Consider the following 17,114-nt stretch of genomic DNA (forward strand, 5'->3'; position numbering starts at 1 on the left):
CTCGGCTCTCCAGCTCCCTAGGCCTGTCAGGATTCATGGTTTCTCTGTCCATGCCAGCCCTCCTGGGGCCCAGTGTGGTCCTCTTCCCTCAGGGGAGCCCCAGCCATTCTGAGGCAGGTGCCTTGGGTCCCCATGCTTTCCAGCCCCAGTCGCGTCCTCTTGGCTGGTCAGTGCTGGGATAGGAGTGCAAGTGGCTGTGCAGGGTTGGGAGTGTTGATCTCCCTGCCTCTGGGTTGGCTACTCTGGGAAGTGCAATATAGGCAATGGTAGGATGTCATTATTCAACCTTCAAAACAGTAGGCATTGCCAAGTACAGGAATCTGTAGTGGCCAGGCCTACTGGGAACTTTCCAGGTTTTAGCTCCCAAAGTCTTGGAAGATTCGTCAGACCCAGGCACTGGGGTGGCCGGTCACTGTGAGCCCACCACATTCCCTCCTCTCTCTCAAATAGCTTAACTCTGATGTTGGGCCACTTCCTCATTCAGCCCGCTTCTCCATCTGCCCCACCACCTGGGCGACATGGCCAGACGTCTCTCTGTCTCCCCAGGAGGTCCCACTTCCAGAGGCCTCCAGTGCTTCCCTGGGGGCTCTGTAAACGGGCCTCCACATGGGATGGACGCGAGGAGCTGCAGCAGGACAGGGCCTTGCTGGGGCAGCCAAGGACACCATTCGTCTTCTTGACTCTGGTCCTCACAAAGGGCCTCAAGAGCCACCTTCACCGCCCCCCCACCACGCCCCATCTGTCAGAACTCCAGGGGCTCCAGATGCATAATTTGCAGGGGTTGAATTGTGTTCCCCAAGAGTTAAGTCCAAGTCCTGGCCCCCGTCCCTGAGAATGTGACCTTATTTGGAAATAGGGTCTTTGCACATGTAATTAAGTTAAGGCTGTCAGGATGGACTCGTCCTGGATTTAGGCAGGGCCCTAAATGTAATAACTGATGTCCTCGTGGGAAGAAGGAAAAGGAGATTTACAGGCATGCAGAGATTTACAGTCGGCAAAGAGGGAGGCAGAGACTGGAGCTGCACAGCCACCAGCCAAGAAAGGCCTGTGGCCCCCAGACACGGGGGAGGCCAGGAGGCTCCTCCATTATGGGATCAGAGGAAGGCGGCCCCACAGACAGCTTGATTTCAGCCTCAGCCTCCAGAACCACAAGGGAATCAGATTCTGTTGTTGTAAGCCTTCCAGTTGGTGGAAATTTGGTCTAGCAGCCCCAGGAAAATGAGATGAGTGTGTTGGGGAGGAGAGGAGAGAGCACAGTGGCAGGGCTGGGGACACAGATTTTCCCCCTGTTCCTGGCCCCACCTCATGAAGGGCTGCTGTGAGTGTCAGGTGACATGATAGTACATTGACTTTGTGTTTTTTTTTTTGTCTGGCTCACAGCCGGAGCTCTTTGAGGGTGTCGGTTTCCTCAGGGCCCACTCTCATGGTGCTGGTAAGTTACATGAATGCACTGACATGTGGTTAAGCACCGGGGAAATGAAGATGGCCTTGTTTTTCTACACATCTGTGTGCCACAGAACAGGGCCCAGAGGACTGTGACACAGCACGGGCTGGTCCAAGCCAGCAGCGGCCTGTGTGCAGTAGGCACTCTGCCTGGCAGAAAGAAGGTTGGGGGGGAGCTTTCTGCCTTACCTTGTACTTGGTGCCCATATTTATAGACACCCGCTTCCGTTTGTGGGCAAAGCAGAAGATGATCTTATCCTGGCTCCTTATGTGAACCTGGATGTAACGATTGATTTTCAGGCAGATGTGCCTGACAGGGGGCGCATGGACGTGGATGTCCAGATTCCACCAGTTCCAGGCTCTCTGGTGTTGGTCTTTGAGGAAGTAGTAGCCCAGGTTGGGGTTCAGGCTTAGCCTAGAGGAGAGAAAGCATGTCAGGCTCAGCTCCGGGCACCCTGCCCTCCCCTGTGCCCTGCAGGCCACAGGAGCTTGGTGAGTGGAAGAAGTTCCAACACGAAGGCTAACCCGAGGCCAGGCACTGCCCCCAGCCCCGCTGCATGCCTGCTCTCCCTCCCTCTCCTCCTCCTTCTGGCTCTGCCATGCTCTGCCTGGAAATGTCCTCTGGCCGTTGTGACATGCCTGGTGCCTGTTCGTGCTTTGGGTCTCAGCTCAGATGTCACCTCCTCAGAGGAGACTCCTGTCCAGCCCCTCTGCTTCCCGCCAGGACTCTGTTGCCACCCCTTGTTAGTGTCCTTCTTATAATTTACAGATATGGTCAGTTCTCATTATTCTCAGTAGTTAAGCTCTATGAAGCCAGATTTAGTGACTACTGAACGCGTGGCTTGCTCAGGTAAATATGCACTAGATACATGGACACACACACATATGGATCCCCCCTAGATTATAATCTCAAATCCCAAAACAACCCATCCTGCTAGATTTGTTATATTTTACAAGGAGAAAATGAGGCTCAGAAGTGTCATGTCCCTTGATACAAAGGACAGGAGAAACCAAGGAGTGGTGAGGGCAGGAGGTTGGGCATGGGAAGCTTATCTAATGGGCACAGTGAGCGCTATTCTGGTGATGGTGCACTAAAAGCACTGACTTGCGCATTATACAAGGTGTCCAGGTAATAGAAGCTCTTGTACCCCTTTAATTAATGTTTTGAAATAAAAAAGATTTTAAAAATACTGTATAATTACTTTAAAAAAGTGTCATGTTTCAGAACTTTTATACAGTCTGAAAGAAAAACAAAAATGAAGTGTCACTTGACTTGCCTGAGTCTGCTCCACAGGTGCTGCCACCTGGAGTCAAACCTCTCCTGCTGGGCCTGGGCCAGAGCTTCTTACACTTGACTGCCCTTCCCTGGCCACGCCCCCACCCCGCCTCTGTCGTCTGGTCACCTCACTGGGAAAGCTGAAGCAGAAAGGCAGAGCATGGCCTCGCTCAGTCTCAGATGGGAGCGTGCACACTGGGAACCAAGTTTTCCAGCTTCTGTGTGTGTGCACGGTTCCATGTGAGATGTGGGGGTACATACGTATCTCCTGTAGGACCAGTGGGTGTAGGACCAGCCAGGTCAGTGTTCTTGTGACTGTACAGACCATAACTACCATGAATAAGGAGACTCAACTGTGATCGTCTATCATCTGTTCCTCCCCACCAAAATATAAAATCCTGTAGGGCAGGGACACGTCCGTCAGTACCTTCCCGAATTCCTGTCACCCAGCTTTGTGCCAGACACCCACATAAACAGATGAAAGTGAGTGGGGAGTGTGTGGTTTCTGTCTTGTCCACCCGGCCCCTACTCTCCGGGGGCTCGCCTGCCCCTTGAGCTGTCCTTTCTTTTTTTGTTGTTTTTTAAGACTAGCCAAGTGCACAAGTGAGATGGGGGACTGTGAACAATCAAGTGATATAAGAGCTGTCCTTTCTTGACATTTCAAACCCATCCATTCCTCTAGCCCTGGCTTCTGCTTTTAAAATCCCACTTGGACTGTCCCTAGAATTGGTGCCCTGAGGCAGCAATGTCTATGGGGAATCAAGGGAAGAAACGAAAGGATGCTGAGGCCTGAGTTAGAAGAAGGTAGAGCTCGTGCCCAAGCTGGGTCGCTCTGACACTGTGTCACCACTTGTCTGGGCTGGCTGGGGGCCTGCTGCAGACACCCCCCAGGAAGATTCCCAGGCACTGCCAAACCCCGGCCCTCCCGTCTTCCCATTTCAAAGAGCAAACTCCTTAGTCCTCCACCATCGGGCTCCAGCCTGTCCAACCTCATTCCTCTTTACCTAAGCGAGAGGCTGTATGTACAGTCATGAATTAAACACCTGGGCTCTGGAGCCAGACCCTCCTGGGTTCAAAGCCTGACTGTGCTGCTTGCACGCTGTGTGACCTTGGGCCAATTACGTAACCTCTTTAGGCCTCAGTTTACTCAAGATGCAGATGATAATAGTACTACCTATAGGTAGCAATAACTCAGAAAACAATTTCCTTATTATTAGCATTGATGGAAAGGAGGGCAAACAGCAATCCTACTTCACCCCACAGGGACCAGATCCCAGCAAGCTTTTCACCCTTACGCATTTCCCATCAGAGTTCTTGCACTAGGTCGCCCCACTCCCTAGGGTGGGGATCTGCCCCTGCCTGGGGGTGCCTGGCTCTGGGTGCCTTAGGGGGATGGGATTGAGAATGCCCAGAAATGGTCAAATTGGAAGGCTTATGCTCAGAGGGTGTGAAGACCCTGAACTGCAGAGTGGATAGAACCCACCTGCCCTGGACAATGTGTTGAGGCAGGTCTAGAGACTGGCCCTGTGTGGAAGCCTCCAAGCTTGGCGGGAGCCTGGCTCAGACTCCTCAGCTGGCAGTTTCTATGTACCTGGGGGACTTCTAAATCCTGCCTGGCACTCGAGGTACCATGGAGGAGCTGTCAGTGCAGTAGGGTCAGGGGCCCTGGTCACACAGCTCTGTATTCCCAAATGACTCTTGGTGACAAAGGGACTGCAGTCTTCAGGATGAGCTCCCTTAGAGACCAAGTCCTCCCTCTGTGAGCCTTGTTTTTCTCTGGCCAGCTGTTCTTGGGGAAGGAAGCAGCTTGCACGTGGGAAGACTGTTCAGGAAGAGGATCTGGCTTTGTGGTATGATGTTTGGGAATGGCGGGGGTGAGGTGGAGTGTGAGGGGGATGGGGGGGGTACATGTGGACAGTCATCTCTCACCCAGGTGGCTGTGTGCAGGGACTGTAAACAGGGAACTCTCTCCCTCTGCTTGGGCAGCTTGGCTATCTGTCCAGCACCAAGAAAGAAGGGCAAAGAAGACATCAGTGACACCATTGGGGTTCCTCCTTCCTGGAGGGCAGCCAGGAATGAAAAAAGAGTCAGAGGCTGCCCAGAGGGTCGGATCAAAAAGGCAGGGGGAGTGCAGAGGCCCAGTGGGTGGCCTGAGCCCCAGCCTGTGTCCTTGTGGGCAGGACACTGCACGGGCCACTTGCTGAGATTTGTGGAGCCCACTCTGAGCCTACCTGATGAGCTCTGAACACAAGGAGGCCTCCCAATTGTAAGCCGCCCCGTTTTCCCCAGCAGAGGAGCTTAGGGTTAGGAGGGAAAGCTGTCAGTACTTCTCCCACTCTTGAAAATACAGGAGTTTTGGTTTCCGAGTTTCTAAAATTCCTTCAGGGGCAGAAAGGCAGCAGCTTCCAAAAGATGATGAGGAGTCAGGGACCTCCGGACCATGACTGGCTACAAGGATGGTGCCAGAAGCCCAGAAACGAGGTTGTTCTGGATAAGATAGACTTAAAAACTGGCCTGTGCTGTCCCCAGGACAGGACACCTGGCCCATTTCCTCATGAAGTTGAAGCATTTCCAGGGCCCTAGTAGCAGTCTGGGGTGTTAGCACACTGTGGGAGGGCCAAGGTATGGCTCTCTGTGGGTTTGGGTCCCCCGTCTCTATCTTGCAGCCCCGAGAGGGCGTCATACCCCTTGGGAGACAGGGCAGAGTCATGGCTGCAACTCTTGGTCATCACCCCTTTCCACAGCTTTAAAGGCACAGAGACACAGTAGAGGGGACTCTGGCAGGGCAACCCACAACTGGCTGACCCACAGAGGCATCTGGAAAGAATGAAGACCTCTAGGCCCTACCCCAAACCTACAGAATCAGTCTTAGGGCAGGGGAGAGTCAGCCCTTACCTTAACTCTGAGCATCAACCTTGGGTTTTGGTGGGCTGAGATTCAGGGAGAAGGAGCAATAGCGCTCGTACATGTTCTTCAATCATCTAAAAAATGCTTTCTTTTCAGCTGAGTCAAAAAGTCATAAAACTTGCCTATAATTTCATGCATGACTCAGGGCAAGTGGCTCAGTGTATTCTCTGAACCAAATTCTCTCTTCAATAAAATAAAAGTCGTTTCTAGATTTACCGCAGGTCTCTTCTGGTCCTGTGGCGGAGTGTGTCATTAAGGAGAGGAGGCCAGACTATACGTCCCCAGAGTCTACTAGAGATAATCAGCTGAGTTGCTCCCCCTGTGCCTGTTGTTAGGACCTCCAGGCAGTCACATCCAGACAAGTATTTTCCACACAATGGGCCCTGCCAGGGGGCAGGTATTGCCAGAACGAAGGAGTGAATCAGGAAATGGTGTCTAAAAAAGACTCACAGCAGAGAAAATAGTCTTAAAAACCTAGAGAGTGAAACTACTTTTTTCTGGAATTAAAAAAAAAAAAAAGTTGGCTTTGACTATCAAGAAGAAAGTATAAACTTGGTCCAAGATGATATATGTTTCCCATGCCATGAGCATTTTGGACAGTAGGAGAAGGGAAAAGCCTGAAAAGAGAGCCCTTACCTGGGAGAAATGGGGAAACATTCTGAAGTGGCTGAGTTACCTTAAATTGGTGAGAGGACGGTTTTCACCATTACCAGAAATGGGGACTTAAGAGCTATTTAGAAGCTGCCTTTCTGATTGTGGACTCTCCATAGAAGATACGTGTCTCCCAAGCCCTTACCAAACCTGCCTCTCTGGGGCACAAGAAGAGTGTAGGAGACCAAGTCAGCACAGCGCGGGGCGGTGGGGGGCGGTGGATCCTCACCTGTAGCTCCACCCAGGCGGGGAGGGCAACGGTGCAGCAGGGGCATTGCATCTGCCCTGAGGGCTGGCTCCATCAGACTGGCCCATCATGGCACCCATCTCCCATTTCCAACACTGTGAGACGGGGAGGGAGGGTGGCCATGCAGACGGGGAATTGAACTTCCCCCACGCTACTTCCCCACCTGCAGGGGCATTTGGGATCCATGACCCAATCTCACCAGATATTTCCATTTTCATCATAGAAGGTGGCATGGCCAGAGTTGTTGATAAGGGCCCGGACCTGCAGGTCCTTACTGTCTTCCAGGATGATGTACGTGAACGTTTCGCTTTTCATACAGAAGATGAGCATAGCCAGGTTTCCTGACGGATAACTGGGAGGTGGTTAAGGCATAAGCTGCATAAGCAGTCCCTGAGAACCCCCCGGGGAAGGCAGAGGCTGCAGACCTTGGGGAGACTCCCTACCCCAGCCTCAAATCACAGACTTAGGTGCCAACGTATGTCCATAGGAGCATCCCTGTTCTCCAGAGGATACTACATCTGGCCTGTCTTATCAGGAAAGAGAATTTGGAAGACATTCTTATTGGGATAGAGAACAAATTTTCCGTCACCTTGATGTTCCTGGGAAGAAAAGACAAACTATGAAAAGTGTGGAAAGTGCACAGTGCCCCCTGTCCTATTCAGAGCGTTGTGGGGCCACTGGAGCTCTGGGACCCCATCTGTTTGTTGTCGGATGCCCATGTGCTGTCCCACCCATCACGCCCACCACCTTGCTGGGTGAGCTCTCAGGGCCTCAGTTTACTTGCTTGTACAATAAGGAGGCTGAACTGGATCCACATGAGAGAGAAAGAGAGAGAGAGATTTTAAAGGATCATTTCAATTACCCCAATGGTTAAGGGTTGTGTTAGTTTCCTAGGGCTGCTGGAACAAAGTCCCACAAACCAGGCAGCTTAAAAACACAAAAATGGCCTGTGGTCCCAGCTACTTGGGAGGCTGAGGCAAGAGAATTGCTTAAGCCCAGGAGTTGGAGGTTGCTGTGAGCTGGGTGAGGCCACGGCACTCTACCGAGGGCCATAAAGTGAGACTCTGTCTCTACAAAAAAAAAAAACAAACACAAAAATGTATTTTCCCACTGTTGTGGAGTTCACCTGAAATCAAGCTATGGGCCGGCTGGCTCCCTCTAAGGAAGTGATTTTCAACCCGTGTGCCGCAAAAAAAATTTTTTTATTATTTTCAAAATAAGTTCAAAGCACAGTAGGTATATTCTTTTTTTTAGACAGTCTCACTATGTTGCCCTGGGTAGAGTGCCATGGCGTCACAGCTCACAACAACCTTAAACTCTTAGGCTTAAGCGGTTCTCTTGCCTCAGTCTCCCAAGTAGTTAGGACTACCAGTGCCCACAACAGTGCCCAGCTATTTTTTGGTTGCAGTTGTCATTGTTTAGCAGGCCCGGGCCGGGCTCGAACCTGTCAGCTCTAGTGCATGTGGCTGGCACCCTTATTCACTGAGCTATGAACACTGAATCAGTATATTCTTTAAAAAAATTTGTTTTTGATCAACATAATTTAAGTTGTGCTGGGAAGTTTACCTGTAGGTTCAAGTATACCATGAGATTAAAAAAGGTTGAAAAACACTGCTTTAGAGGCTCTGCGGAAGAATCTCTTCCATGTTTCCTTCTTTGCTTCATAGGGTAGGTGGAGACCCTTGACTTTCCTTGGAGAGGTATTATGCTAATCTCTACTTTGGTCTCCCATATATGATCTCTATCTTCACATGGCTATCTTCTTATAAGGATAATAGTTATACAACATGAGGAGGCCCTGAGGGTTTAGGACTTCAATGTATCTTTTCAAGGGGACACAGTTTAACCCATAATGTTGGCATATTTAGGTTTTTAAAAATTCTTCCTCAATTAGTTTTAGTAAATTATATTTTTAAATATAATTTAAAACTTACATTCTATGTAAGTTTTAAAATTTGGAAAAGTTATAAATATATTTAAAACTAAAATTTATTGTCATAAAATTTTTATGTCAAATAGTGTCTTAAAGAAATCTCTTTGCTGTCTCTGGAATTATGTCCCTGTTTTCATTCTTTATATTATTTATACTTTCTCTCTGTTTTTTCTGGATCAACTTTGCCAGAAAGTTTGCCTATTTCACTAGTCTTTTTGAAGAAACATGTTTTGATTTGTTTATTCTATTATTTTTGCTTTCTTTTACAAACAATTTTTATTTAAACATTACTGATTGATTGACTGGGAGACAGGGTTTTGCTCTGTTGCCCAGGCTGGAGTGCAGTGGCATCTCATAGCTCACTGCAGCCTCCAACTCCTAGGCTTAAGCATCTTCCTGCTTCAATCTCCCAAGGAGCTGGGGCTACAGATGTTTACCACCACACCTGGCTAAGAATATTTCTGCCAGCAATGCTCTGAACAGATGGTCTCTTCTCTCTTTATCTTTCTTGTTGTGAAGTCTTTAACACAGGCCAAAAGCAGGTTTCTGTGAAGTTTATTGTAGTTTCAAGAAATTCCTTAAATCCTTTTATTTGGTCAGATTCTGGTGTTTGTACAAATGAGGCCATATTCTTTTGTAATGTTTGCTAATCACTTTTCTGATGCATGAGTGTCTTTTCTTTTGTTGTTGAACCTTTGGTTTGAAATTTCCAGTGAGGCCTATTTTCTCAGTTAAGCACTGGCTCTCAATGTCTGACACCATTGCAGGGCTACGGGCTGTGCTGCCAGCTGAAGGGTGGGGAGGGGCGGGCGCTGTGGCCACTGGATAGGCTCAAACTATAATCTTTGACAGTTGGAGAATCCTTTGTCCAAAGATAGCTTACAGCAGAATGCAAAACCTAAGATGACAGGAGAAGAGGTGCAGCTCTGTTTGATGGGCAGCTGCTGGGAGTCCCCAGGCCATGACCTTTAATTGCACAGAAATCTGAGCAGTGGGGTGGAAACTGCTCTTGGAGGTGACGATGATAGTACAGTTAATGCAAAGCCAAGCCCTTCCACTGCACCTGCACTGTGCTAACTTTTACTGCCACAACAGAGTGACCGTACAAAATAGGCACTGTCATTTTCCTTGTTTACGAGAGGCTAAGTGACTTTCACAAAGTCACCCAGCGAGAAGAAACCTGGACTCTGGCAATCTGAGCCCCAAGCTGCAGGCTGGTGCCCACTGCTGCCCTTCACCATTAAGCTCCTGAGCACCTTGAGCATTTAGCTTACAAATCACTGCTATTTTTTCCTCTTAAAACCTAAAAGAATGCCCTTTCTTTCATTAAAAAATGAAATATTGCATATAATTATGGTACAACGTGATGTTTGGCTATATGAATACATTGTGGGGGAGCTATATCAAATTATTTCACATATACTTTACCTCTTGGACTTTTTTTGTGGTGAAAACACTTAGAATCTATTTTCTTAGCAGGTTACAGTATACAATGTATTGTTATTAGCTACAGTCATCCTGATGTACAACAGATCTCTTCAACTTGCCTATGTGAAATTTTATAATTCATGACCATATCTCCCTCTTTCCCTCCCTCCCAGTCCTTGGATACTCCCTGCTTCTATAAATTTGACTTTTTCCTGTACCTAGCTTATTTCACTTAGCATAATGTCCTCCAGGTTCATCCAGGATGTCACAAATGACAGGAAGTCCTTTTGGAAGGCTGAATGGTATTCCATGGTGTATATATAGCTCATGTTCTTTATTCATCCATCTTTTGATGGACATTTAGGCTACAGAGTAGCCTCTGTAAAGACACCCACCATTGGTTTGTCCTGGGGGCCCGTAGGAGGTGTCCAGATATTTCTCATGGGAGAGGGTATTTATAGTTCAAGTCTTATTTTCAAAAGCCTCTCAAAAGCCAACATTTCTCAAGATGATTTCTGCTTGTCACACTCACTCGTCACGTAATGACATTATTCTGATGATAAGAACCATGTGGGCAAAACAAAATCTCTGACAAAGAGGTGGAGTTGGTACATTTTCTCTCCCTGGGAAATAAACAGCATGTTTAAAGGGCTGAGATTTACTGCCATTTGCTTGGAGACAGAGCATGAGGCTGAGAACTAAACGTTAAGGAGAAGAGGCTATGTCTCTGGTCTTTTCTTCAGTTCCACCAGGGGAAGAACAATGGCTCCAGGCAGACCCCGCTCTGTGTTAGAGCCACGTCTGCCACTCGGGAGCCACTGGGCCCTGGGCTGGAAAGCTGGATTTGGCCCGAATACCAGCACACACTTACAAACAGTGCTAGTGGACTCAGGAAACGACTTGGCATTTATTGCCTGTCATACCTCAGGGGCCCTCGGTGCAGCCTGACATGAATGGTGTGCGCTAGAAAGGTGCCTTTGCTTGAAGATCTTGGTGAGAAGATCTCTTCCTCCTGGCTGCACGGAGGACATTTTAGATTGGGAGGTGGGGTGGGGGCAGATGGTGCAGGTGCAAAAGCTCTCAGGTAGAACAGAGTATGGAAGGGACATGGAGTTAGCCAGAAACCAAGTATAGTTTCTTTAATTTATTGGAGATGAGGCCAAGGAGATGAGAAAGTTTGACAATTCTATATGAAGGCTTCCAATACCCTTACCATTGTGTGTTATGACCTCGAGAACCCCTCTATCCATAGGAGTTCTGATGGGTCCCACTGACTTCCCCTCTCCATGCCGCTGCAGGAAGTGAAGGAATATGGAACTTGCCATTCCTTGTCTGGAGGCGGAAGAGTCCACCTCTTGGCCAAATGTCAGTTCCCTATTCTCTTCCACTTCTTCTGCAAGTGAGGCCATTCTAATCACATTTAGATGTTTTATTGCTTTTCCTCATAGTGAAAACTGTTTCCATTTCCCCCCTGGATACACTGCAGGAGAACATTTTCCAGCTCTCTCACAGCTAGGTGGAATTATGTAACTCGTTCTGGTCAATGGAATTGAAGCTTGGACCTTGGCTTCACGTCCTGTCCATGCAACTGGACATCAACAACTTCAAGATGGTGGAGACACAGGATGAAAGGGCCCAGAGGCTCACATTGGAGGAGAGTCACTCAAAAGGGCTACAAGACTCAAAATAGATGAGATGAGAACAAGAAACACACATCTGTTTATTGAGCTACTAGCTTCAGGCAGCATTTGTTTCAGCAGTGAATGAGCATTGTCCTGACTAATATAGGCTGTGTGTCCTTGAGGCAGGGGTTCTTCCTGGCCTGGGCACCTGAGCCGATTTCCTACCCCTCTCTCACTGGCTCACAGCTGTCCTTGAGGAAAAGGCCTTTGCACTTGTTAGCTCTGCCCCAGGAATCTCCATGGCTTCCTCATTTCACACATGCCTAGGCTCAAAGGGTCTTGGCCCAACCAGCCTTCCACAACCATCCTGTGGGGATGAGAGCAGCTCCTCTCTCAGCTTAACAACTGGAGCCCCCTCTGCTGTTTTTCCCACACGGCACGTGACAATACCTGACACAGCCTTGTAAAGTACTTCTGTATATTGGCTCTCTCCTCTCCTAGACCGTACACTGCCCTGGACCAGGGGCTTTATTTTATTCATCTCTGTCTCTCCAGCACCCAGAAAGATGCCTAGAATGTGCTATTTTCTCAATACATATTTACTGAAGGCTTCTCTCTAATTCTAACCTTAATGCTTCTTTTTTGAACTTCGGACCTGGTTATTAGCTTACTCTCAATGACTCTAACATTTTGAGACTTGTTTTCACTTATGACTTTGCAGTATCCATCTTCAGAAATAGGTTACATGGTTGATTTTACTTATAGGCTTCATTTTTTTAGAGCAGTTCGTGGCAAAATAGAGTGGAAAGTACAGAGATTCCCATAAACACAACTTAACTTCTGTCAACATCCTGCACCAGACTGGTGTATTTGCTATAATCAATGAATTGATAATGGTCACACCATTATCACCCACAGTCCATAGATTAAATTAGGGTTCACTCTGGGTGTTGTACCTTCTATGGGTTTGGACAAACGTATAACGTCATATATCCAGAAGTTGTAGAGTAGGGATCAATGTTATGTAAGTTTTTCAGATTACTTTATTTCACTTGGTAATTATGTGTTTAAGATTCTTACATGTCTTTTCATGGTTTGACAGTTCATTTGTTTTTAGTGCTGAATCATATCTCATTGTATCAATGTACTACAGTTTATCCATTCACTATGTGATTGACTTTTGATGTGGATTCTAATTTACAAGAAGATGGATCTATAATCTATATATTTTTTTCTTTTCTTTTTAGAAGTGGGATCTCACTATGTTGCCCAGACTGGAGTGCAGTTGCTATTCACAGGCACAATCATAGTGTACTGTAGCCTTGACTCCTCAGCTCCAGTGATCCTCCCTCCCAACCTCCCAACACAGGGGATGGCCACCTGTGCCTAGCTGGGACCTATGTATTATAAGATACACACATGAATAATATATATGCACATCCTTTATTACACTTCTCCTCCCATCCAGTTGCTGAATATAGACCCTGCAGGCAGAAGAATCTACATCCTAGCAAAAATCCTTGTCAATTAGCCCATACCCTCCCCCCAACAGATGTACCCTTATGTGCATACACTGGATACATTTTTCTTGCTTGTGTTCACATTGTGTACTGGTCCTGACAGCTCTCTGATGGGGTGTGTGTGTGTCTCACCTGAGCCAAAATCTGTGCAAAGTAAAAACACCAAAGCAATGCCGTACTCACTTTTGTGTTCTTACTTATCCATTTCGTATCTAGTTCTTTCTTCCTTTTACGACGTTTCCTGCTTACTTTTGTCTCAAGCTCCTCGGGTGGTGGTTGCGCCAATGAACGATATATAACAGTGTTCGCCTCTGTCACCTTGGCACCTAGTGCTCATTCAATCCAGTGATCGGATTGAGTAAGATTTCAGTGGAAAAAAAGAAAGGAAATTTAGATCTATTTCTCTCAAGGTGCCCAAGGAAGTTGGAGGGCTCCTGGAAGGCTGCCAGGTAGCCAGGAGAGCAAGACTTTCTAAGGGGCTGGAATTCTAGCTTACTCTCTTTTGCCATTCATTCCCTCAACACATATAGATCAAGAGCCTAATGTTGCTGTCCCAGTGCTAGATGTCTGATGTGTTAGTGAAGACCACCTAGTCCAGATGTGGGGGTGCGACAGGGCCACGCGGCAATGTGCCAACTGCACCGTAATGAGCTGAGCACTCACTCAGCCAACAACAGTGTGGCTGGTAAATGAAAAAGTAGCCTAAAGTGGGGAGTCATTAAAATAAACCCCTACCTTAAACACCTTATTGTAACTTAAAGCGCAATTGTATATGAACGTGCCATTTAAAATAAAGGCCAAGATCTTTCCTTTGAGTGCAGGTCAGATGACTGGGTCTTTAATCATTTTTGCTCAAATCACACCTCTTATTTATTATTTATCATTCTGACTTTTGGGAGTTTAAAATAGTGTAAGTGCAGAATCATAGAATTTTGAAAAAAGATTTCTATGCATCCCCCAATCTTTTGTATATGCTGTATGTTTCCACAGCTAATTCACAGCAGATTCTTTAAAAGCTATTTTTTTATTGAGGTTTTAAAAGAAATTCAGCTTCATGGGTTTTTTTGTTTTTTATTCTTTGTTTTTGAGACAGAGTCTTGTTCTGTTGCCTGGACTAGAGTGCATGGCCTCAGCCAGCTCACAGCAACCCTCAAACTCCTAAGCTCAGGCAATCCTCTTTTTTAGTCTCCCAAGGAGCTGGGATCACAGGCACCTGCCACAACACCTGGCTAACTTCTATTTTAAGTAGAGACAAGGGTTTTGCTTTGCTCAGGCTGGTCTCAAACTCCTGACCTCGAGGGAACATCTTGCTTCAGCCTCCCAGAGTGCTAGGATTACAGGCGTGAGCCCCCAAGCCTGGCTTCAACTTGTTTTCATAGCAACAAGCTTCTTTGTACATTCATTTTTGCCCATTTTTATGAAAATTGAGTTTTGAAACTGAGCTAGTAAGGACAATTGAAGGACACTCCCTGCTTCCTGTGTCACAACAGTGGGATCTGTAGACAGTGAAGCATGGGGAGGCGCTTCCAACTGCGGCATCCACCAGAATCTTCTCGGTAGGAGTGAGAAGCTTCGTAAGGGACAGGTCAGGGAAGGGAGCTCTGGGTTGCCCAGTACTGGGCCAACATGGGCCACCACGAGAGCTCGCAGAAGGGAACTCGACCAGGCTTTGAAGCTGAGACTGCCAGTGGAAGGTAGGTCTCCAACAGGCATGGGAGGGGAGGGGGGTGTGTGTCCTAGCATAAGCTCTGCATAGTTGAAGGCTGGAAGGGGAACGGGGTAGTGGTGACATGTGATTCAGGAGAGGCAGAGCAGGTCAGTCATTCATTTGTTCACTCAATGAATACCAATCGCATCTCTGTGTGCTAAGAACCATCTCAACTATCAGGGATGGTGTAATCTCTGCTGTCTCAGAGGAGACACATGGGAAACAAGTGAACAGATCAACCTGTGATGTGCCAGGTGTTATGAGTGCTCTGAAGGGAAAAGGAGGGGGGGAGGATGGAGACTGATGTGTAAAGAGCACTCACGTATGGAGACTGATGTGTAAAGAGAACTCACGTATGGAGAGTAGCCAGGGAAAGTATTTCTGAGAAGTAGCATTTAAGTAGAGCCTTGAGGCCAGGTGCAGTGGCTCACATTGTAATCCTAGCACTCTGGGAGGCCAAGGCAGGTAGACCGCCTAAGCTCATGAGTTTGAAACCAGCCTGAGCATGAGCGAGACCTTGTCTCTAAAAATAGATGGGGATTGTGGCAAGCTCCTGTAGTCCCAGCTACTTGGGAAGCTGAGGCAAGAGAATTGCTTGAGCCCAAGAGTTTGAGATTGCTGTGAGCTGTAAAGCCACAGCACTCTACCAAGGGTGACAAAGTGAGATTCTGTCTCAAAAAAAAAAAAAAAAAGTACAGCCCTGAATAAAATGAAGGACAAGCTGCAGGGATATTGGCTCCAAGTCTGTTCTAGGCAGAAGGGGCCCCAAGTACAAAGGCACTATGGCAGGGGACACAGGGCCTAGTGATGAACAACAAAAAAGTCAGTGTTCATGGAGAGAACACGCTGAGAGCCTTCTAAGCCATATGAGAATGCAGACACATTCTGGGAGGCAATGGAAAGCCAATGAAGAGGTCTTAAAAGAGTGTGCTGGAAGGTGAAGAAAGGACGGAGAGACAAGAAGATGGGTGTCAGTGGGGGACAAGAATTCTAAGGCAAGGTCAGACACAGTGACTCACAACTGTAATCCTAGCACTGTGGGAGGCTGATGTGGGTGGATTGCCTGAGCTCACAGGTTTGAGACCCGCCTGAGCCAGAGTGAGACCGCGTCTCTAAAAGTAGCCTGGTGTTGTGGTGGGTGCCTGTAGTCCCAGCTACTTGGGAGGCTGAGGCAAGAGAATCGCCTGAGCCCAAGAGTTTGAGATTGCTGTGAGCTATGACGCCAGGGCACTCTACCCAGGGTGACAAAGTGAGACTCTGTCTCCAAAAAAAAAAAAAAAAGGAGTTCCAAGGCAGAGATGATGGTATCTGAGCCTTGGATGCCTTAAAATGGGGTAATGCTGCCTACAGATACATGTGGGGTCACTATGAAATCATGCATGCATAGTGCCTGCCACCCAAGGAGCAGCGAAAATAATTTTATGGTTGGGGGTCACCACAACATGAGGAACTTATTAAAGGGTCATGGCATTAGGAAGGTTGAGAACCACTAATAGGTCGATGTATCTGTGTCCTTCTCAAAAAGCTTTGCATTTGATGGTTCATCATACAAGCAGTGCCATGTTCTCCTCCCTTCTGTCACCAGGCTAGATGGTTCGAAACAGGAAAGGCTTCATCATGTGAGGAGCCCAGTACAGGATGAACACGTAGAGATCCTTGTTTTTAGATTACGAAGAATTTCAAGACAGTGACAGCTGTGCTTTAAACCAAGCACAGGATCCTTCTGCATGCCAGGAGCCCGGAGTGACAGCAGAGGTCACAGGACAAGAAGAAACCTGGTCTTGGTTTGGAAATTTAGTGTCCACAGACATAGGGCTGTGAGCCTGGAATACAGAAAAATGGGCTGCATACTGCAAGTGACTTTGAGTCCTAGAAGTGTCTGGGAGATTTCTTTGGGACTGGCCATGGCAGGAATGTGGGGAGGATGCCTCTTGTCGATGAGAAATGTTGTGTTTCTAAAAAAGCTCATGTCTTCTAGGCTTTAGTTGTCCAGAGAAGCAGAGTGTGGCCAGAAGTGGGGAATTAGGGAAGTCTAGGGCCATCTGTATTATATTAAATTTCATTGTCCAGTCGGAAATCCTACCCTAGTTGTGCAGAAGTACAGTGTCCTGAAAGGCCTTTATTCCCCAAACAGAGCAAAAAACTATGCATGCATGCATCCATTCAAGAAACACATACTGAGCGCCTACTGTGTGCCTTGTTAAAGTACCAAGAAAAGGAAGATGACTACCGGAAAGGGGGAACAGAAACATAAGTAGTAGACAAGTATGACCCATTAAGTGTAATAGACATTTGTTGTGTTTTTGGCTGCTGAAAATCTGAACGCTTTTCCTTGTTTGGAGGACCCCAATTGTGTGAATATTGGTGGGAGGCAGGGTG

At 47.5% G+C, this 17,114-nt stretch overlaps 1 protein-coding gene across 1 annotated transcript in view; it reads right to left on the bottom strand.

Moving 5' to 3' along the window:
- ERICH6B (glutamate rich 6B) overlaps positions 1–17,114 on the bottom strand; it is a 50,510-nt gene that overhangs the window by 914 nt on the left and 32,482 nt on the right. Inside the window, exons 9-12 of the mRNA XM_053563320.1 lie at positions 14,645–14,790; positions 7,038–7,123; positions 6,724–6,876; positions 1,633–1,858 (exon numbers count right to left, since the gene is read on the bottom strand). Coding sequence (XP_053419295.1) covers positions 1,633–1,858; positions 6,724–6,876; positions 7,038–7,123; positions 14,645–14,790 — 611 coding nt within the window. The remainder of the gene's footprint in view (positions 1–1,632; positions 1,859–6,723; positions 6,877–7,037; positions 7,124–14,644; positions 14,791–17,114) is intronic.

Source organism: Nycticebus coucang, chromosome 15, assembly GCF_027406575.1.
Source record: "Nycticebus coucang isolate mNycCou1 chromosome 15, mNycCou1.pri, whole genome shotgun sequence".
Lineage (NCBI taxonomy): Eukaryota > Metazoa > Chordata > Mammalia > Primates > Lorisidae > Nycticebus > Nycticebus coucang.